The 21,965-nt window shown below is 29.4% G+C and overlaps 1 protein-coding gene across 1 annotated transcript in view; it reads left to right on the top strand.

Moving 5' to 3' along the window:
- The window catches only part of LOC129949114 (myb-like protein AA), a 71,416-nt gene that overhangs the window by 25,624 nt on the left and 23,827 nt on the right, over positions 1–21,965 (top strand). Inside the window, exon 3 of the mRNA XM_056060371.1 lies at positions 2,635–3,726. Within this exon, the coding sequence (XP_055916346.1) occupies positions 2,635–3,726 (1,092 nt within the window). The remainder of the gene's footprint in view (positions 1–2,634; positions 3,727–21,965) is intronic.

Below are 21,965 nucleotides of genomic sequence, written 5' to 3'. Positions count from 1 at the left end.
GCGCATACTAATGGAGCCTACTCAGGCGTCGAAAAGACGAATCTCAAGCCAATGGAACATTTTAAGTGTTACCCCTGAGTGAGGACAAATATGTGTGTCAATATTTTGTTTTGTATGAAGATGAGAAGTGTTGAAATAATTAAAAATAATATACCCTTTAGTTTTGTATTTATATGAATAAATAAATAGGTATACAATTGACTAAAATTTGTTTGGGCAATCTTTTTGATAAACCTTAAAACCTTAAGAGGCTATCAACTATGATTTATCAAAAGCTAACGTGACTGTCAAACTACGTGTGCATTTATATATAAACACAGTGATTTTTTAGCTCTGTAAGAAGTTTCGATGGTTGTTTTTTATAGTTTAACGGTTGAAAACATGACCTTTTGTTGACATTTCTGTAAAGCAAGGGGTTTGGAAATTTGTTATAGATCCTTAAACACCAAAAATATGTTTCTAGATTTTATGTTTGTGAAGTTCATAGAGCACTTTGTCTTTTTTTTGTTTAATAATGAAGCTCATTTCAGCTCAAATGGCTGCTACGACAATTAGCAAAAATGCCCGTATATTGAGCTAAGACGATCCTCAAGTCATCAACGAATAACCACTACAATCTGGCAGCTTAATTGGTCCATACTTCTTTTGAAATAGGGAAGGATCTGCCATTAAAGTGAATGGTTAGCGCTCTCGAGCTATGGTGACTAATTTTTTGTTTCCAAAAATGTATCAGCTAAACATCAAAGATATTTCGTCCACCCTAGGGTATACTAGCAAGTATTTACTCGAGAGACAACTGAATTCACAATAAAGGCCAGTAAATACTTGTAGCGCCACACAGGCAATCCATCATTTCCTGTTGTGACTTGATCTGTTTTCTGTTTTTAGCACCAATTACAGTCGAAATGCGAAATGTTGAAGCCCAATATGCCTTGGCCTGATCCATATCTTTAAAAGTGCGTGGATATTTAATCGAATCTTCAGACTTCGACACTATTTCTACTTCTTTCAACAACCATGTCGTTTTAAAAACCATTTTGGAATCCTGGATCACTAACGTATCTCAGAAAAATGTCCATCTTTTTCCGTGCAGTTAATCCCTCAACCATTGCACCAGTGTTTTCATCAAGAAAGTGAGGAGTGCGAAAATATACGTTTTCGCTCTCAAACCTTAATAGTCCCTTAGATAGTTCAAGACTTATATCACGCCGGTCTCTATAACGCTTATTACCAGGCAGGTTCATAAATACAGCCATCTTTCGTGTACAAGTACGACTGCAAGTCTCGGATTGGGTTGACTTACGAATAGACGAATATTCACTTGCTACAGAAGTATTTACTTGCGTTATTTACACCGAAATTGGCATTTTCTGTGTTTTACTAGCCTCTCAAGTACTTACTCGCGAGTAAGAGTAAATACTTGTTTTAATCACTTCAATTTTGGCGTTTACTTGTTATTTTGATATGTTCAAGTATTTACTTGTCCTACTCATTTTTATTCACACCGCCCAATATATTAGATACACTGGGCGTATACGCAATTTTTATAATTAGTAGATATAATAAATGTCCTTCTCTGATTTGAGTGGACATCTTTTATTTTTCAATATAATCATTTGAAAAAGAAGGAAAAAGCCCTTCAGATTTCGTATATTTTATCTAAATATCAAATAAAACACAAGTTTTGTAAAATTCTTTCGTTACAGTATTTGCCAATTATTAAGTATTTTAAAAATTAAACATAGGTGTTTTTTTTTTCTTCTTGGAGGTCATAAGTAGATTGTTTTAAAATGAACACTGACCTTCTTTTCCATTCCAAACATAACATTAGGTGAATACCCTGCAGTCTAGTTATTACCTAAAGATTTATGTAGTACATAATATATAAGTGTGTATGTAAATAGAACAATTGAAAATAGGTGTACCTATGTACAATGTTTTTGTGCTTAAACCTTTTTGGTTTGATTTTTTGCTTTTTCTTTCTTCTTCGTTGTTGGTTGGTTTGTTACACAATGTATTTTTAATTAATGTTTTATATTTTTTTCTTGACCTTAGGTATTTTCTTTTTTTTTAATTCCTATTTATTTTTTTAAAGGATCGCAATAAAAAGGTCATTTTAAAACCACATAAGCAGCAACGTTTCTCATTAAGTATGTTTTTATTTTCATCTTTGTTCTATAACTTTGTTTGGTTTTGAAGGTTGGTAATCTGTTATACTTACCTATTGATAGAAATTAGAGAACAGAAATAAAAAAGGGCTATGATGAGTTTCTAATCTGAGGCTGAAAAGAACTCCTAGAAAACAAGGTTACGCATACAATAAAGACTAACAATTTTGTTTCTGTGTTTTTTGTGAGGCCAATTAAGTTTGTTTTTTTTACTCAAAGTAACTTCCATATGTACTCATTAAAAAATTAATAATTCATATTAAAAAAAAAAAATAAATAAATTATCGCAAATATCTTTTAATATCTCTCTTGCTTAAAATAAACAATCAAACTGGACGTCAAATTAAGTTTTTCCTTACAAAGAAAAGAGAATATTTGTTTTTGTTTCAATGATAATGTCTTTTCAATAAAATATATTTTGAAATATTTTACTTATATACAAATACTTTTTTTCATATATTTTCAGGGTCAGTGCACGGCTGGCTCGCTGCCCGTGGCATGGGTAGATGAAGGTCCTGGCCCGCCAACGTGTCCAATGTCTTGCGAACAATTAAGCTTAGAAAATAAAAATAATTATAATAGTAATACTAATACTAACTCTTATAACATTAATATTAATTATAACAAATTACATAATTATGATAATAATTATTTAATAAATTTGAATAATAACAATAATTTTAATCCAGTTCATAATATTATGTCGAAAGTGCGAAGAGAAATTGATGGAACATCAACAGCGGCAGTGAGGCCTGTGAAGATAGCAACGATAACACAAAATAATGGTGCGGCTTCTGCCAAAAGGACATCCTCTTCTTCACAATTAACGACGATAAAACCGCCTGGAGTAGTAGAACGAACAACTGCTACCGTATCAACAGCCTCAATAAATGCAAATAAAATGGTAGCTGACAAAACTGTGGAAACAAGATATAAACACCATCAGCAGCAGCAGCATCAACATCAGCATAAGGATCACAATAACGATCCAAATCAAGACATTATGCAAAATGATGCACACGCAAATGCAAATCCAAATCCAAATGCAAACGCAAATGCAAACGCAAACGCACAGTCCTCGTCAACGTCGACGCAAGATCATCATTATAACTATAATAATTTAGATAATTATAATAATATTGTTAAAAATAATTTAAATAATAGAAAAAATGTTAATAATTATAATAATATAAATAATATAAACGATAACAGCAACCAATTCAACCAAAACCAACAACAACAACAGTGCCTTGATTATTTGGGCGATAATGATGACTCTAGTCCTACACAATTATGTAAAAATTCTCGAAGTGATTTAGATAAAAAATTACGCCATCTACGTTTGAAGCATTGTTGTGAGCGTACCGTCTTAAGTGCCCTGCATACGATTGCCCTAAATGTAACACTGGGCGGTGGCCCTCAATGTGTTCGAATTTTAACCGATATTTTGGATTTGGACTCATTAGCCACTCGTATCACATGCGAGCTAGCTGAAATTTTATTTCGCTACGATTGTCGGCAAATATATTCACTGATACATCAATGCAAGGACTGTAAGGTGAGTCTTTTATTTAACTAAATTTTATTTCCATTTCAATGTATCCAAAGTGTCGTCATTTATAGAGACATAGAGACAATTTATTAGCTAATTGCTGGATGTCTCATATTGGTTTCAATTTATTCATAACATCCTGTTTACATTCATTCTGATGCATAAAGTTGGTAAATAAATTAAAAATACCCAACATGTTGTACATATGAAGCTAATGGATTAATGTTTGGCTACATACAATTTGTCCACTACCGCTTCATTCTAATTTATTTAGGACACCATGTTTAATGTAATTTCCTAAATAAAATTCAATTCTTTTAATAATTAATAACTGCAATATGAATCCGTAGAAACAAAGTAAAATAAAAAGTCGCTGAGTTTAGTTCCAAAACTACTTTTAAAGCCAGATAACATATCATCTTTCATGTATCTTTTTAAAGAAATCGATCTTAATTGTACGTCCTTGAAATCATCAGGTACTCAGGCAGTAGTCAAGACGAACTAAGAAAAGATTTTAGTTGAAATTTTTAATAGATTTGTTATTTGAATTCGGTCAGTATTTTGAAAAGCAACATTTTGCTTAATTGAATGCGAATAAAGCAAAATTTTAAAAAACAAAATTACAAAAACAAAATCAAAACCAGAGCCCTATCTAACCAAATATTTGTCGCTGTTCAACTTGGCAAAAAAATAATATCCTGCAAAGTAAAGTGCAAAGTGTATCACAAAATTTCGCAAAGTCAAAAGAGTTTTCAGGTTTTATTTGAAATGTGAAAAGTAAAAGTGTTTCAAAATACTATTTCGCAATTAATTCGAATTTTGAAAAGTTGCAAAGTAAATCTTATATTGTGTTTATTAAGATTAAATATGCATGCTACATACAAAAATCCTCCTTAAGGAACCAATTGCTAGGCTATTTCAGAACAATTGTGTGCCCACAAATAGTGTTAGAGAGAAATTCATCAATTATAATATTCATTGAAATACTCTGAAAAATGCTATGCTTGTTCTGTACATAGATGCAACACCGAGATACTGGGCTTTATTCCCAGCCTAATTTAGTGTAAACAAAAGCTATAACACATATTCCTTTGGCTATTGAATTGTAGTTTATTTCCAATTTTATAGAACACAAATTCGAAAGAACTTTTTGTTAATCGAAACCTCTTTTTTGTTGAAAAATAATTTCTGATATCGAAGTTAATTCTTAGTTTCACTACCCTTTGGTCACTATTATTAACTTCTTCGTTTTCAAAATATACTTTAAAACGATTCACTTTTTTATAAACTAATGTATAACAGATTTTGAAAAGAAACTCGTAGATAGCTACAATGCCGATGGTTTGAAAAACCTCTAAAAAATTAGACGTTTTTGAAATTGAAATGAATCAACACGTTAACCATAAAATGAATAGTTGATGTTCTATGGTAAATCTGTCAAAATTGAAGAATACTTTATTTTCACTTCTAAATACCTACTTCCTCATTTTCTAAATGGTTCATATATTTTTGTATTAGGTTTTGACAACTTTTCAAAACAAAATCTTATTTGATAAGATTTTCAAAATTCTAAATTTTATTTGCAAAGTTTATTCTTTGGTAAAACAGAAAGAACAATTACTTTGAAAAATAACAAAACATTTCTTAATCAAAAATGATTTTGCACTTTCCAAATTTGAGTTTGAAAAATCGTGTTTTGCAAAGAGGAACTTTTTTAAATTCAATAGTTTCTTCTTTAAACGGCATTCGCAAAGTAAAAGTGCAAATTTGCGAAGTGAAATGTGTTTGGTGAAACAGGCCTCACCTCCCACAAGGAAACCTTAAAATTAACTTGAATGTTTTCTATTTTAATCGTTAACGTTGACTTACATTGAATACAAAAATATTATTGATATTTGAAAAGTTCAAATATGTTAACCCGTTAAAAAATAACAGCCTTTCGATCGAAGAAAAAAGTACGAAAGTCTCACGAAATGAAAAATAACTCTTCGAAACATTTCTTAAAAATTGTGAATATCATCGTAAGGAAGGTCGAAAAAGATATACGAGTCAGGTAGTTTTTTAATAGCTTGAGATTCAATGTTTGACAAATCTATTTAAGATATACGAAAATATACATTTTTTCAAAGTGAATTTCACCAATTTGGAAGCTTTATTCTGTCATTAAACATTTCATGACGGCTTCCCTAACGTTACTTAGCAGAAATGTCAACTCAGCCTAACATAAGCAACTGTCAAACAATAGAAAACAACTATCGAAACTTCTCATGCAGCTAAAAAACAAAAACAGCTTATTATTCCTTCACGAAACCGATAAGTACATGTCCCCTATGCCTTTAAGAAATAAGGATTCTCAAGGCTCTCATGCCTCTGCAGGGCTCTATTATGCACAGACTCAAGTCACTTTTGACTTTGATGTAATAAATAGTTTTGACCATTACTCTACAACTCTTAATAAAACTTTTGTGTACAAAATTGTCAAAAGGATTTTAGCAAAAACTATTCCAAATTTATGCACCTTGAATATCTTGATTTGAGCTTGCGAAAAAACTCTGAATGCAAAAACTATAGTTCAGAAAAGGGCCACTTAATGAGCAAAATAAACTGTGCCCTAGAAGAGCGAAAAGTAGGGTTTATCTTAAACCTTTGACACTTTCCCTAGAGGAATCTGGAGTAGAAAGAAGTACATATGTATTTATGTATGTAGTACATTCATAAACTACCTACGAAATGTATAGAAATGAACTCAAAAATAAAAAAGAAAAATACCAATAGTGGCTAAAGGTAGATATATACATACATATACTACATATTCGCGCATGCATACCTTTGTATAGGTTAACTTCTTTTATATAAATATAATCAGTTGTGCGGTAGTATTGATGTGCCTGCTCAAATTAACAAGAATTAGGGCGAATCAATATCTTCTTTTGGAAGCTTTTCAAATTGTTAGCGGTGTTTATTATACATATGTATGTATATTTTTAAAAGTTATGTATACCTACCTACATGTATCCTTTTTTAAATTTTATTTTCTCCCTGAAATATCTACAATCTACATATTTATGTATACATACTCGTATATATTGCTTATTATCTGTTTTAAGTTTTGCTTTCATCATTACTTTTTCTTTGTTGTAACCACACAAATACAAATACAAACGCAAACACACACCCACACATATTCACATATGTATGTTGTAAGTATAGACTCACTGTCGGATAAAACACATGCATGCAATAATGCACGTGATTTGTGCAAGGACTTAGCACTGAATGAATGCACAATGATGAAGGAATTAAGGACACGATGTTGACTCGAAGTTTAATATTACAAAACTGTTATATGAAATTGCGATAGGAAATCAATACTATCTGGATGTCGAGGCATAATAAGTCTCATAATGGGTACCTACATACATACATACATACATGTGTACAATATACATAGTTTTTTTTCTTTTTTTATTTTGAAAAAATGCCCAACATTTTTTAAAGTTTAGAGATTATTAGTTTTTTGTTACGAATAGAATTTAGGGCTTGTAAAGTATTTATCAAAAGATAGACTTTTCTGTTTAGATGTTGTCAAAATTTATTCAATAAGAGAAAAATAAGAAATTATGTCATAAGCAAAGAAAAAAAAACAACATGCTACCTACCTCAATATTGAGGTAAATCTCTTGATATTCAAAAGTACTCACCACTCTTGAAAACACAACTACATTATAATCAGTGCTGTCGTTTTACTTAAAGTGTACCTTGCAAGCGTAACACAAGGAAGGACATTTGATGACTATGTATAGGAATTATATAATATGGACATAAGAACAAAATAGGCCGAAGTGGTATTTTGTTTTTCTTGAGACAAGAAATATTTAAATTAATAATTTTATTTACTGCTGTTGATTTTCATACATTTCTTGTAGTACTGGCGTGATGGTTAGTGGTTTAATTCCTTGGTTCAATTCCTGCATGTGCTATTTATCGCTATCTTGCGAGGAATTAACAAGTCCTTCAAGAAAAATTCTTGTTCAGAAAAGTACTTTCTTTTGGATTTGACTTAAAACTGTAGGTACCCTCCTTCCCTGACATCATTTCTTGCACACAGGAATGGTTGAGAGTTGTAAGTCACTAGGCCATAGTTCTAAACAGACTGCGGTTTCTCCTAATTTGTTTTTATTTATTAGATATTTATGTTAATTCAGTAAGTCTTTTCCAGAATTTTATTTTATAATGCTCTTTTCATCATATTTAGATTACAGTTGCGCCAAAACTATGACTCTATAGGATTTCTTTGAATTGATTAAAAGTCCAAAAACTAACATTTATTAGTTTTTCAAAAATTAATTAAATTAGGTAAAGATAAATGTACAGCGAACGAATGGCGTTACAGTCAATGGTGAATGGTTATCGGGCCATGTTGAACGAATTTTTGTTTACTGAAATTGAAAAGGAGGAAATTGTCAACATTTGGTTTCAACAGGATGGCGCTACGTGCCACACAGCCGATGCTACCCTGTTTAAAAAAAAAAGTTATTTGGCGGACCCTTTAGATTTTATTATATAAAAGTATAAACATATTAATTGTCTTTGATTTATAAAGCTTTTAAAGTTTATAAACCAAACTGTTCAAAAATATTTGCCTTATAATTTGTCTATGTCTTTAGGTTTTTGAAAAATGTTTGTTGGTTTATTCGACTTTAAAGTTTTAAAAAACCTTGTGTATTGCTTTTTTTGTGGCTGGTTTCAATTAAATAATTTAGAAAAGACCGTTTTGTATATTATTGTTATATTCTTCGGTATATTTTGAATACTCAATTTTATTACCTTCTATAGACTTACATAAACAAACTAAATTATTTTAAAAACGTTTTCCGTTATTCTTTTAGAAATTTATTAGCACAAATACGGTATAAGTCGCTGAAAATACTAAATATGAATATTAAAGATATTGATAACAGATTTTGAGAAGCAAACCATTTAAGTGACACAAAATTTACGAGTCCTAAACGCTTTAAAACACTTAATTATAAATTTCATTCCAATTTTAAATGATTATTGTTTTCTCAAAAACTTGACACAACAAATAATTTTTGCAATGAATGAATTTAGTCACATTAACTTTCCCAACGTTTCGGCAGAGATTGCTGCCTTGTTTTATTGCAAAAATTACAGCGACCAACCATTGAAATATCCATTACATGAAAGCTATGTCTTATTGATTGTAATTTTATTGACAGGTCAGTTAGATCGATAATTAAAAATCATTAAAAATTTAATTTTTCTTTAAAAACGAGTTCATCATTCATAATTGAAAAAAAACTTAAATTATAAGCTTCATTTTCATAACAAACAAAACGAATTTGACTTTCACAATTTGTTTAAAATCTCTTAAAAAAGTATTTAATAATGAAAATCAATTAAAGCTATATCCTCCTGAGTCAAAGACATTCTTTTAAAAAGGCCTTTACAGTGTTCACATACAATTCCATTCAAAATACATATTATAATACTTTACACTCAGTACCAATAGTACTTTCCACAGCACTGTAACTTACTACTATAGTACCTACAATACTAAACGAAAAAGCTTTCTCTCAAAAAATTCACGAGTATTTTCATACCAAACTAGGAAAACAAAAATCCATTGAAGTAACTTCAGTGAGATGAGAGTAAGCTTCCAGAGGCAGGCCCCACATGACTTGTTATATTTTTCTTCAGTATACTTCTCCTCATTTCTGACATTCGTTACAATAAAATTTTTTGTTATTTCTTTTTGTTTGATAATTTTTCATCTGTTTTTTTTTTTTCATACATACATTTACAACACACATACATATATCTATTGGTACACGATAACATTATCCTGCACACAATAATCCCGGACACTTGAGGGTGATGAGAGGGTTGGAAAAAAAGCATGTGTACTAACTTGTGTTTTACTAAGCAGCTACCAGATGACTCTCTACTCAAGACTTAGAAAACCAGCACAAGAATAGAAATATAAAGCAAGAAAAAACAAACCAAAAAAAAGAAAGAAAAAACTAAAAAAAAGTTGACTAAGCTGAAGCGCTATTGTGACCCCCTTTATTATTCACAGGAATACCTACTCAACACTTAGTCATGGTTACAAGTACAAGTTTCAAGTTGCGATTGCGAAGAGAATAATAGTTAAGGGTTGTCTTAAAATCCTGCTCTAGCTCTTGCTCTCACTCTCTCTCGCTTTCTCGCACCGAATCCCCTTTTCCTAAGCCAAAGCCAAGAAGGACCTTCTTGTTGTAATACATACACACACACACACATACATACAGATTTATCTCGTAAAATATGTACATACATATTCGTATTTTTCGTGTCCTTCTTTCTTTATTATCTGTACCACTGTACCAACTATTTTAAATGATATATGCACAACATTTACTCAGTGATTAAAGTAAATGTTGAAGGATTTATTCTATGCCATGATCCCAAGAAGTAGAAATGCCATCCAAGCGATGGGAATAGCAAAAAAGTAAAATGTAGACCCACGATTTAAGGAATTTGTGTATTCAATTCTATGTATATATACAATACATACACATAGATATTATATAAATATATAGTATGTTTTTTATATGAATTGCGTAACATTTTTATTTTAATAGACATTAATTGCATAAGGATGTTAAGAATACTTTGAAGACTTGTTTACAATTTATAATTGAGAAGAGTGGCTATTGTCCAGAGTGTTTATGTCAGCCCTAATTATTGATATCAAAAGTTTATTTAAAAATTTAAATTTGTCTTACCTATCCTCGTAATCATAATCTTTTATGCATAAATATGTATAGGTATATATCTTAGGATTGAGAAGTTCAGGGGCTACAAGAAAATATTAAGGCTTTTATAAGCAATTTTTACCTCCTTTTTAATTTAATTCTATTGTGGAATAGATTTGCATAATTATACGTATGGACAGTTTATTCAATTAAAAATACATACAATTTATTAAAGACGTATTAATTCGTTCAGGAAAACTACAAACATGCCGCCTTGTGTTTGTTATCCCTGATTGCTGAAGATTTTTTGAACGAACGGCTCTAAATTGTAAAAACGGCTGCGAGTACAAACATTTTCTACATTAAACATAATTTTCAAAATTTATAGCAGCACTTTTTTAAAGTAACAATACAATTTCCATAATATTTACAAAACTTCTAGACACTCCAGAATTTCAATCGTTCTACTAACTACAAAAATGAATTAGCTGTCATCTCAACACTTCTAAAAAGCGACAGTTGTACAAAAAGTAAACAAGAATTTATAAAGCCAACCCTGATTAAAACCGGAATAAGTTCAAACAAGCTAGAAAGACTTGTAACGGACTTATTCGACGCATTAAATTTTTGCATAACCATAAATTATAGCAAAAAATACTGCAATGTCCCAGTGGTAGTACAAATTTCTGGTAATTTGTAAAAAATGTGCGTAACGCTACGTCATCGTCAGTTCCTAGGCTCGTTTCCAATAATTTCTTTTGTAAGCTCGATTGATTTAGCAAATTCGCTTGCAACACAGTTTGCTGTTAATTCGATGCTGTCAATGAGTGACATGACTCCTGCACTTGAAAGCGTAAACTATTCCATGGACTGTTGGATTTTTATATAAAAATTACTGAATATCAAAAACAATATTTTCTGTAAAATAAAATAAGTTTGAAGCCAATATTTAAAATTTTTGAAGAGATATTTGAGTCGAAAATCAATTTTTACCAACTTTAGTTAATTTTTTTTCGGTTTTTAATTTTTTGTACAAAAACTGTCAATTCGATTTTTTTCAAACTTTAACTGAATGTTGACAACAAAATTTTTTGAAAGATAAAAGTAAATTAAAGCCAATATTTCAAAGTTTTGAAAAGATATTTGAGTCGAAAATCAATTTTTACCAACTTTTGTAATTGTTTTTTTTTTTAGGTTTTTATTTTTTGGAAGAAAACTGTTAATTTGATTTTTCTCAACATTTTTATGAATATTGAAAACAATATTTCTTATAAGATAAATAAGCTTGAAGCCTAAATTTCAAGTTTTTGAAAAGATATTTGAATCGATATTCAATTTTTACGAACTTTGAGTAATGTTTTTTTTAGATTTTTATTTTTTATAAAAAAAACTGTCAATTAGAATTTTCTCAAAATTTTATCAGATGTCAAAAACATTATTCTTCGTTGCACAAAATTGTTTTAGAGATGAAATCATATTTCAGTCGTAAAATTTTGGAGGTATCAAATTTTTTTTTTTTCAGTTTTATTGATTTATAAAAAAAAACCGTTACACCGCCGCAAGGCCTGATGCATATCATTGTTTTATCGTTACTTTTTAAACAACGCTATATTGAAATAGCCAGTTGCATTCCTCACCTTAAACAATTCAAACGCAATACCCGTACTGCTAGGAGTGCCCATCAGTTGACCCTAGAGCCCAATTTCGGACGTTGTGTTAAGTACAGAGATTCTTTCTTTAACCACTCATTACGATGTGCAGACATTCAAACCAATGTGCATCAGTTTCTCCTTTTTAATCCTATCCTCCTTTTCTAATTACGGGCACTGTGTTTAATCATTATAAGGGTATTCATAGCCCCTTTAGTGCGCGCACAATATAAAAAAAATCTGTTAAACAGACCTTCCAATTTTAAATGTCAAAAACTCGGATTTATCGTTTATTAAATCGTTCAAATTTTCGAGTTAATTATTTTTAAGGTTAGATTTTGTTAGCTCAAAAGCGTTATATGAAATAAATTGATTAAGTGGTGTAGAACTTTTAAAATATTTGTATGACTACATATTTAGTATATGGTGCAATAGTTTTGGTTCAGAATTTTTTTAAGTCTTTTCGCTAATCAACCGAATAAATTCCTTTAACTCAAAACAAAAAATTATTAAAAGGAAAGAAATTTGCTGTCTATGATAAATTTCAAATTTAATTTCTTATTTAAAGTTTTTGTTAATAAAGATGTTCAATTCAAAAGCAATTAAAATAACACACGCAAATAAAACAAAGTTAATGCGTAAGTCAGGTTGTTATACTGGAAATCTCATTGCAGACCACATCATAGTTTGCTTATAGAAAAATACCAAACAAAAACCTGAAATGTATGTTGCTATAAGCCTTCGTTTTTTAAGAGCGTATTCATTATAAACATAATCTAATATATGTGCCAAATGAGGGTGCATAGTGTTATTCCGAATAAAAAGCAAACCAATTCATAAATAGTTGTTGTATTGGAAAACTCATTATGCACATCAATGCCCATGAGTTCCCCAAAACTGCATTCGCCAACAGCAGACGGGAAGTGGTATACATAACATTCAAAACTTCATCCCCTACATATCTATTGATTTTGGTAACTTTACCTTGCATATTATAGGCATTGCAATTATTTCTTCACTAAGCAAACAACTCGTTATTTTGTTTACTTCGCTTGTTAACCACTTTATTAATGCAAATCAATCTCAGATCGGACCATTAAGGTTTGCTTTTCTGTGTTTTAGACAAACTTTTAGGGTAAAGAACCTTAATTCTGATTTAAATTTGTATGCTTATAGCTATAACCAGGACGAATGTAAGTCTCAAACTCTTGAAAACTGTGTGTAACATACAATAGCATGCAGCTAAGCATCTAAATTTGAAGCCAAAATATTTACAAACTACAAGCAAAGACGTTCTATTAGTTTTACACATAAAAAGTAATGGTTTCTTATCATAATTTTCCTTCAAATGTAATTTTTCTTAATTCTTAATGAAGCAGATTTTTATTAAGCCTTATCTATAAAAAATAAAGTATCACTTAAAAAGTAAATATGCGCCCCAGTGCACTGTTACCATTACTTCTTATGACTGCATCAATCATATCATGGTATTGACAATTGTCGTAAATTTTTAATCATTCTAAAAAAGTGTCTCATTCCAAATTTCAATGATTTTCGATTCTATAAAACCTTTTAAAAAAAATTGACAAGTCTAAATTTAAAAAATACTAGCCCTCTGGTTACGTTTATTTTGTTTGACTAAATATAAAACTGCACTGCACATCTCTTTTAGTTGTTTGAACTTTGTAGGCTTTTAAAGGCAGTTTTTAAAATTTAGTCTCAATTCAATAGATTTGTATTTATCCCTGAATTTATTGTGTGGTGTTTTTTTATTATGGGTGATTATACAAAAGTTGGATAGCTCGATGTCATCAACCAATATATACAGAGTGTTTTTATATTTTATTGAGATTACAATTTATTTAAAAACAATGGAAAGACCTTTATTTAGGCACACAATTTTGGTTCTTCATTTGAATACAAGTTGTTAAAAAAAAAACAATTAGTTCTTAAAACTTCAGTCCTTTGGCATGTCACAATCCCAAAAACCAACAATTAAGTGACTGTTTAATAAACATTATCATTGATTTGAGAAAAGTTATCAATTTACAACAATCTGTGATGTATATAGTTAAATAATACTATAACTTAATGCAGTGGTCTCCATTTTATTTATTAAAATTAGAAATGTTGTGTTAAGTTTTATTCGCTGTGTGTTATTTAAAATTAAAATTCGTGCGAAATATCGTCAACTCAACATCAAATCCCAGTCAACACGTCAGTTCTATGGTGATTCGTTATTTTTTTTGTTAATTTAAAGTTTATTTACATTTATACATACTAGACTTTGATTTGTTAAAATGTTGTTTGTTGAAAAAAACATTATTCCTGATTATAATCTCGAATTTCGTCTTTTTCGTCAGTCCCGTTCAGGTATATTTTTATTGATCTTCATGTCATGACCATTAGTCCTTTTAAGATGAATATTGTTAGATTTTTTAATATTGTTTATTGTCATGTGAAAATAGTAAAAGATAAGTGAATTACGTAACGTTAAATTTCACAAGTCTGTTTTGAAACCTGATATAGTATTTGTTCCCAGTATTACGTATTAATAATTATTTTTAATGTTACTAATTGATTTTAAGTGATCATTATTAAATATTAAGAGATTTTTACTAATTTGTATTAAATTTCATTATAATACTTTCGAAACTGGGTTCCCGGTTTTAAACAATATATTAATTAGATTAGCAATCACAAACACCTGATTTTGTAAAAGTTTGATTTAATAACTATCGTAAACAAAATTTCCTCAAAAGTTACATAACTTTTGTATAATTACCCTTATGTATATTTAAGGATCTTTTTGAGAGTGAGTTCCATAACATCTTACATATGACAATATTTTGTATGCACGATATATTTTATTACTTTAATTCAATATCAGATCTTATTTTATATAAGTTGGATTCGAAGTAAAATGTATCTAATTTTTACTAGCATGGGTTTATACTTCACTTTAAATGAAATGCTTTTTCAAAAATTTAAACGCTAAATTATATTTTGTGAGGAAGTTTTATTTTTTTTAATGAAATTAATTTAATTCTTTAATATTCATATCCTATATATGTAGAAGTAATTACAATCTCTAAAAATAAAAAGAAAAACATCAGGAGACCTTAAACATTTGCATTCGAAAACTCAATGCTGTCGTTAAAGCGTAACCAACCCCGATGCTACTATCCATGAGCACTTGCATCCAGGAAACTAATCAACTTTCAGTTCTCGGTACTTGTACCACAGATCACCTTTTATAAAATGATCACATATTCGATATTGCTAAAAATGCTGCTAGGTGCTTAGGATTTCTCCGACGCACGGTGCAAGAAATGTTCACTCCTTCTGATCTGGCTGTAATTTACAAAAACTTAATTCGTCCTAAAATTTTGTTTATGTAGTTCAAATCAATCGTAGTGATCATTTCATAAAAAACTTTTTTCTCTGTTTCTGTTCTTTTATCATATACGTTATTTATAATATGTCCACCCCACAATATAAAAATTTGTAAATGTGGCATTAATTCAATTTTAACTTAAAATTCAAATGCTACAACCTATTCCCTCTAATTAATTGTACAAAATACATATATTATTAAATTAGAAATAAGATATTTAAAAATTGTTAGGAGAATATGATATTAATAAATAAAAAAAAAAACAAGTTTAAGTATTTTGGACAGGATCCAAAAAAGAGCTTTGAAAATGATAGGCGATAGAACCATATCCGAAGCAACTACGTCACTCGACACTGCCGAGATGTTTCATGCCTTTAGTTGTTCATCGCACATCGAGAATGTGAAATGCCTTGGTATTCAAAACTTTACAACCAATGTGCATCGGTATCTCCTCTTTAAGCCTTATCTATTTTCCTCAAGCTCTTACTGTTTTTAAACTTTAAACATTTTAAGGGTATTAGTAACCCCTTGAGTGCCTGTTAATTATTAAAAAGAAAAAAACTGACATTTTTTTTAGGGCCGAATTGTAACTTGGAACTTTCAAACTATGAAATACAAAATTGACGTTCGTAATATTTCTGGTAGGACAACAATTTATGTGAGAAAACAATGCGTCAAATAATTTTTTTAAGGAATTGTAATCTGTATCTAATATTGTAGACGTTGTGGGTACATATACAATGGAATTTATATTTTGTTTGTAAAATAGGCAATAAACACCTACAAATCCGTGTCCAAATTTTCGAAACATAACAAAATATGTAAATAGCTAACTTTTTCACCTCGGTTGATTCATCCCAATGGTGGCTGGGCCGGTGAAAGTCATTATATAAATATGCTTATATGTGCGTTCCCGTAATGATACATTTTCATCTTTTATTAACTAATTCTCAGTAATTTAAGTATTTTGGTCCCTAATTTATGTCTCTCAAAAAATTGTTTCAATATTGCTTAAAATAATTTTCTATCACATTAAGCAGATTGTCTTAAAGATTTCTTTTTATATATTTACTTAAAAGCTATCAAATAAACAACTCTTGAGCAGAGCATTTTTATTTTATTTTTAATCCTCTTTACCTACGTAAGCCTGGCTGACGTCATACGCCACCGTCGTCGTCGTTGTAAGAATCGTGCGTCGTGGTCGTAGTCTCCGACGTCTCCGTCATCTCCATCGTCTGCACTTAAAGAGTAGGTATCTACATTATACATATTTTGATTTACCAAATATACATTTTGCTTGTATTATTATCAATGAAATATATCCCGTGGCATGTGCACTAATACACACAGACACATACACAAAACACCCATCCATATATCCTGGAGTCCATCTTCCAACTTACGGCAGGACCTAATATGCGTAGGTGTCACACGACGAAGAAAAAGCAAACAAATGTATAAAAGCTGTCGAATGACGTCCACACAACGTTTTTCTACTTTAGTTTATGAAAGGACTAAAAAAAAGGAAAAATAGAAAATAAAACACTCACAAGAAACATAAACCGTGAATCGTTGGCAAAATAAAATGTTCCTTGACTGCCGTTGCCTTTCTAACGTTTTAATAAGCGTTTTTTTTCGGCGTCGTTTTATGGCCTCTATCAGTCATTTTGTTTCTTTTCTTCTTTCTTCAGGCCGGCCAATCAACTACAATGGTTCTCGTATTCACCTCTTACTTTGATTTCGATTTCGTCGAAAATCACACGACACCCACGTTTATCTTGGGTTCGCGTGTCCTTAAATTCATAAGTACTTTTTGCAGAGACGGAAATGCTGATAAAATGTATTTATCAGTATCTCCTTCATCGTGCCGCCATAACTGTACAGTGTACGCACACAAAAAGTCACCAAAATAATACTTGAACACGAAAAAAAGGAGCACCTACCAAATACGCACAAAAAAGTAGGTAAGCGGCACCCAAAAAATGTACAAGAATAAGTAACACACCCGGAAATTGGACTTAAAGGTTTTGAGTATCTTTTACTTTTCTTTTTGTTTGCTTTCTTGTATTAATCTTTTTATCTTCTGTCAATTCCCCAACGAAAAAAAAAAGGAAAACACCAAGCTTATCAAGTTTTAAGTATATTTTATATGAGGGTCCTCTAGATGTGAATATTAAGCAGATAAGGAACACGAAGAAGTCAAAACTGTTATACTTCTCTGCTACCACTTATATAAAGGACACTGACTGCAAAAGGCAACGCACACTACTCACAAAAATTTTGCCAGAAAATCGAACATTTTTATCGCAGAAACTTTAAACAGCAACGAAAGAGACTAGAAACTAGAGAAAGCAATGTCAGAAGAAAAATCCAACAACAAAAACCGAAAAAGGACGACATAGGAATAATGAAAAAATAAATATAAATAAAAACTCTGTGTTAAGGAGGAGCTTTTGGTTTTTGGGTTCGCATTCGTGTCCCTCTGATACATTTAACAGGCGCGCAAGTTGAACTTTTGCTTTTGCGGGTGACTTTACTTCTTAGAGACTTTGAATTTTTGTCAATTAGGTGAGAGTTCAGCAATGTGAAAATGTGTGCATTGGCTTGACATGACAATTGACAAATCACTAATACTTACATAACACAATAATAAAGAGCGTACTTTAGGTCAAAAACAGTGTTTGGAAAAATAACATTTTAGACAAATTTAATTTTATTGTTAGTTTATTGTTGTAAAACTTTCTATAGGCCCACATTAAACAAAGAATGAAAACTACAAAATATTCCTCAAGCAAAACAAAAAATCATCAAATACACCAAAAATTTATCAAACTTTTGCCAATAGCAGCCTTTCATGGTAATTTTTTTATTTGATTAAATTTCTTACTCTTAATAAAATAATAATTAATAAAAAAATAAACATTTAAAAAAGAATTTAAAAAATTATGCTAAAACGGTTTTTGAGAAAAAGAGGTTAAAAGTCAATTTTTTGTTGTAATATAACGTAGTTTTCAAACAAAGCTATCACGTTAAATTTTTCGATATGTATTCAAATAGTATAAAAATAATTTTAAAACAAGTATTTTTCAAATTCGATCTAAAACCTAAAATTAAATTTTTGGATTCAAAATTAGAACCAAAAGTTAAATTAAAAAAATACTGTTTGAAAACATGTCGAAAACAAATGTTTGCCAGTTTAAGTAGCATTTCTAAAATTTTTACAAATTGGATGAATGAAATTAATTTGAGAGATATCAAGAACAGATTATTAATTTAAATAAATTTTGTAGATTTAATTTTTTTTATGAAAAAATTTCAATTTTCTCAAAATTTTACCGAATGTTGAAAAAAAAAATATTTCTTATAAGATAAAGTAAGGTTGAAGCCATAATCTCAAGGTTTTGAAAAGATATTTGAGTCGAAATTCAATTTTTACCAACTTCGAGTAATGTTTTTTTATAAAAAAAACTGTCAATTAGATTTTCAAAATTTTATCACATATCAAAAACATTATTCTTCGTTACACAAAACTGTTTTGGAGATAAAATCGTATTTTATACGTAAAATTTTCGAGGTGACACATTTTTTTTCAGTTTTTTTAATTTATAAAAAAAAATGTTAACTGGATTTTTTTTCTAAAAATATACTTGTTTTGTATCATGTTACAATATGCTATATAAAATTTTATTCAAGTCTCTAGCGTTACTAGTTCGTAAGATATTTAGGGTTAGCCAAAATTTTCAAACAACCACGCAATTTTCTTGAGAGCCTTTTATGCATTTTTCTGCATTATTATCTGTATAACAGAATTTATTTGAAGTCAATATCTTTACTGGTTCTTGAGCCATGAACGACGAAAAAACGTAGCGAACGTACGGTCGTACGAACGTACGTACACACGCACGCACAGACATCTTTCTAAAAAAATTATTTCGACTCTAGGGATCTTGAAAAAAATTTAAATTTCAACATTTTCTATTTGACAAATCGCACCCATTATAAAAACTTCTTATGGGAAGTTAATAAAATAATAACTTGTAGGAAACCTAACATAAAAATAATAATAATAATAATAATAATAATAATAATAATAATAATAATAATAATAATAATAATAATAATAATAATAATAATAATAATAATAATAATAATAATAATAATAATAATAATAATAATGGCACCATTTGTAGGAAACCTAACATAAAAATAATAATAATAATAATAATAATAATAATAATAATAATAATAATAAAAATAATAATAATAATAATAATAATAATAATAATAATAATGATAATAATAATAATAATAAACATTTGCCAAAAAGAAATACAGAATTCGATACATGGGTACATTAATTTATTATTATTTTCTTTTTCTTTAAATTGATTGAAGATTCTTTATTTTTGTTTTATTCAAAGTTTAATTTATATTAAATTTGTTTTTAAATTTTTGTTGTTATGTTTATGGTTATCGAAATTTCTTATATCTTTTTTTTAATTTTCAATTATTTATTAGGAAATGTTTTTTTTTTTTAAATTTCCTCTTTTTTATTTGTTCACATTTCAATTAGGAATCAACTTGTTTGTTTTTTTTTGAATTGCTTAACATCTGGATTAAATCATAACATTTAAAAAAAAAATAAGATATATACATAAAAATTACTTTTACAAAAGTAAGTAAAAGAAAATTAGAACAATAAAATAATAAGATTCAAAGTTTTTTAAACATCATAATAAACCAAAAGAAGAATCGTAACTTAAATATTATTCTTTTTGTAAACAAATGAGTTACTAACAAGATTTTTATTATATCTAGAAGATAAACATTTAAACATTGCAATATCACTTAACCGTTGTGTTAAGAATGAATCTTGCTAATGCTGTTAAAATAATTTATTATTCGAGGAAGAAAAAAACATACTTTCGTCTAACCCAACGTTTATGCTTTACTGACTTATTAGTTTTAACCCAATATAATCTAATTTAGTTTGAAACAAAAAGTACATATACGCCCAGGTGAACCAACTCAATAACAATGGTACAATGATAGGCTTAAATGTATGTAGAATTGATAAAATACAAACCATTATTTTTTAATCAACAGTTTTAACCTAAAAGCATTGCTTAGATTTCGAAATAATCTGAAATAATTTTAAAACGATGCATGATGTCTAAACTAACACTCATTCACTTCAATTCATTATTATTTAAACAAATTTTGTATCAAATTGAGAAAGTTCAATATTTTATCAACCAAATTTCTCTAAATTCAATTTTCGATAATTACCTAAAATAACAGAGAGACAGATTATTTATTAATAAAATATTGGCTTTGATTTATTTGAAAATCACTTGCATTTGATTACATACGAAAGGAGTAGTATTTCTTCAACCAATTAAGAGGACTGGCTTTGCTCCGACTGACCACTAAAAATACATCACCCACTAGCATTAGCACCATATAACCACTGCGACCTCCAGCTCAACCTCCATCATCATCACCATTTTCATTACTTTCATCACAGCACCACAAGACATTGGAGACATAAAACATTCCATCTTCGGTTTCAAATTAAATTAAGTCTTGTGCTCGACAAGAAAAGTACACTACCCATAACTTTTACCCCGAACTGAAAGTTGTCGTTCTTATCGTTCTTTTTTGTGTTTCGTAGTTAAAGCTATACCTTTGTAACATCGTACTCGCTGCTTTCGAAACTTGTACCATGCGAGAAAACCAAAAATAGTAGAACCCAACAAAACTAGAGAATGGAACAATTTCTTGCTTCCTTCCCTATTATTCTGCACATCCATACATATATATAGTGTATGTGTGTACAGTTCATACATATACAGTACACTACTCCCACCAAATCAAGGATAATTGAAAAGTAATTAGACAGAAGATTTAACAAGGTTAGACATAAGAAGAGTGCATGACGATGACAACGATGGCTACGCCACCATATAGTATAGTAAGGGTAGATATGTACACTGTACAGTACAAATGTGTGTACACTACATGTACATTATTATGAGTTCGGAAAAGATGATGCTAGTGGGGGCAAGACAAATAATTATTATTTCATCAAACCACCAACTGTCAATCTACAAAGACCCGACGTTTCGTAGTAAAATTTTGTTATTGTTTATTCTTTTCTTTTTGCATTATGTTCTTTTATTGGTTCTTTTACTGAACTTTTTCTTTTTAGTGAACTTAAATTTAAAAATAAAATTAATAACTTGAAAAAATAAAAATTTTAAAACTTCACCCACTCCGTTTCTTATGCATTTTATTTTTGTAAGTACTTCATTTTCAGGATAGTGCATTTTAAGTACCATGCTGAGAGGTAACAGTAAAATGCTTAGAAGAACTTTAATATAAAAATATCTGTTCTTTAAAATTTTTAAGAGACCATATAAAACTAAAAACAATTATTTT

The sequence above is a fragment of the Eupeodes corollae genome, chromosome 3 (assembly GCF_945859685.1).
Source record: "Eupeodes corollae chromosome 3, idEupCoro1.1, whole genome shotgun sequence".
Lineage (NCBI taxonomy): Eukaryota > Metazoa > Arthropoda > Insecta > Diptera > Syrphidae > Eupeodes > Eupeodes corollae.
The sequence above is the reverse complement of the archived record's forward strand: the minus strand, read 5'-3'. Positions and strand labels throughout refer to the sequence as shown.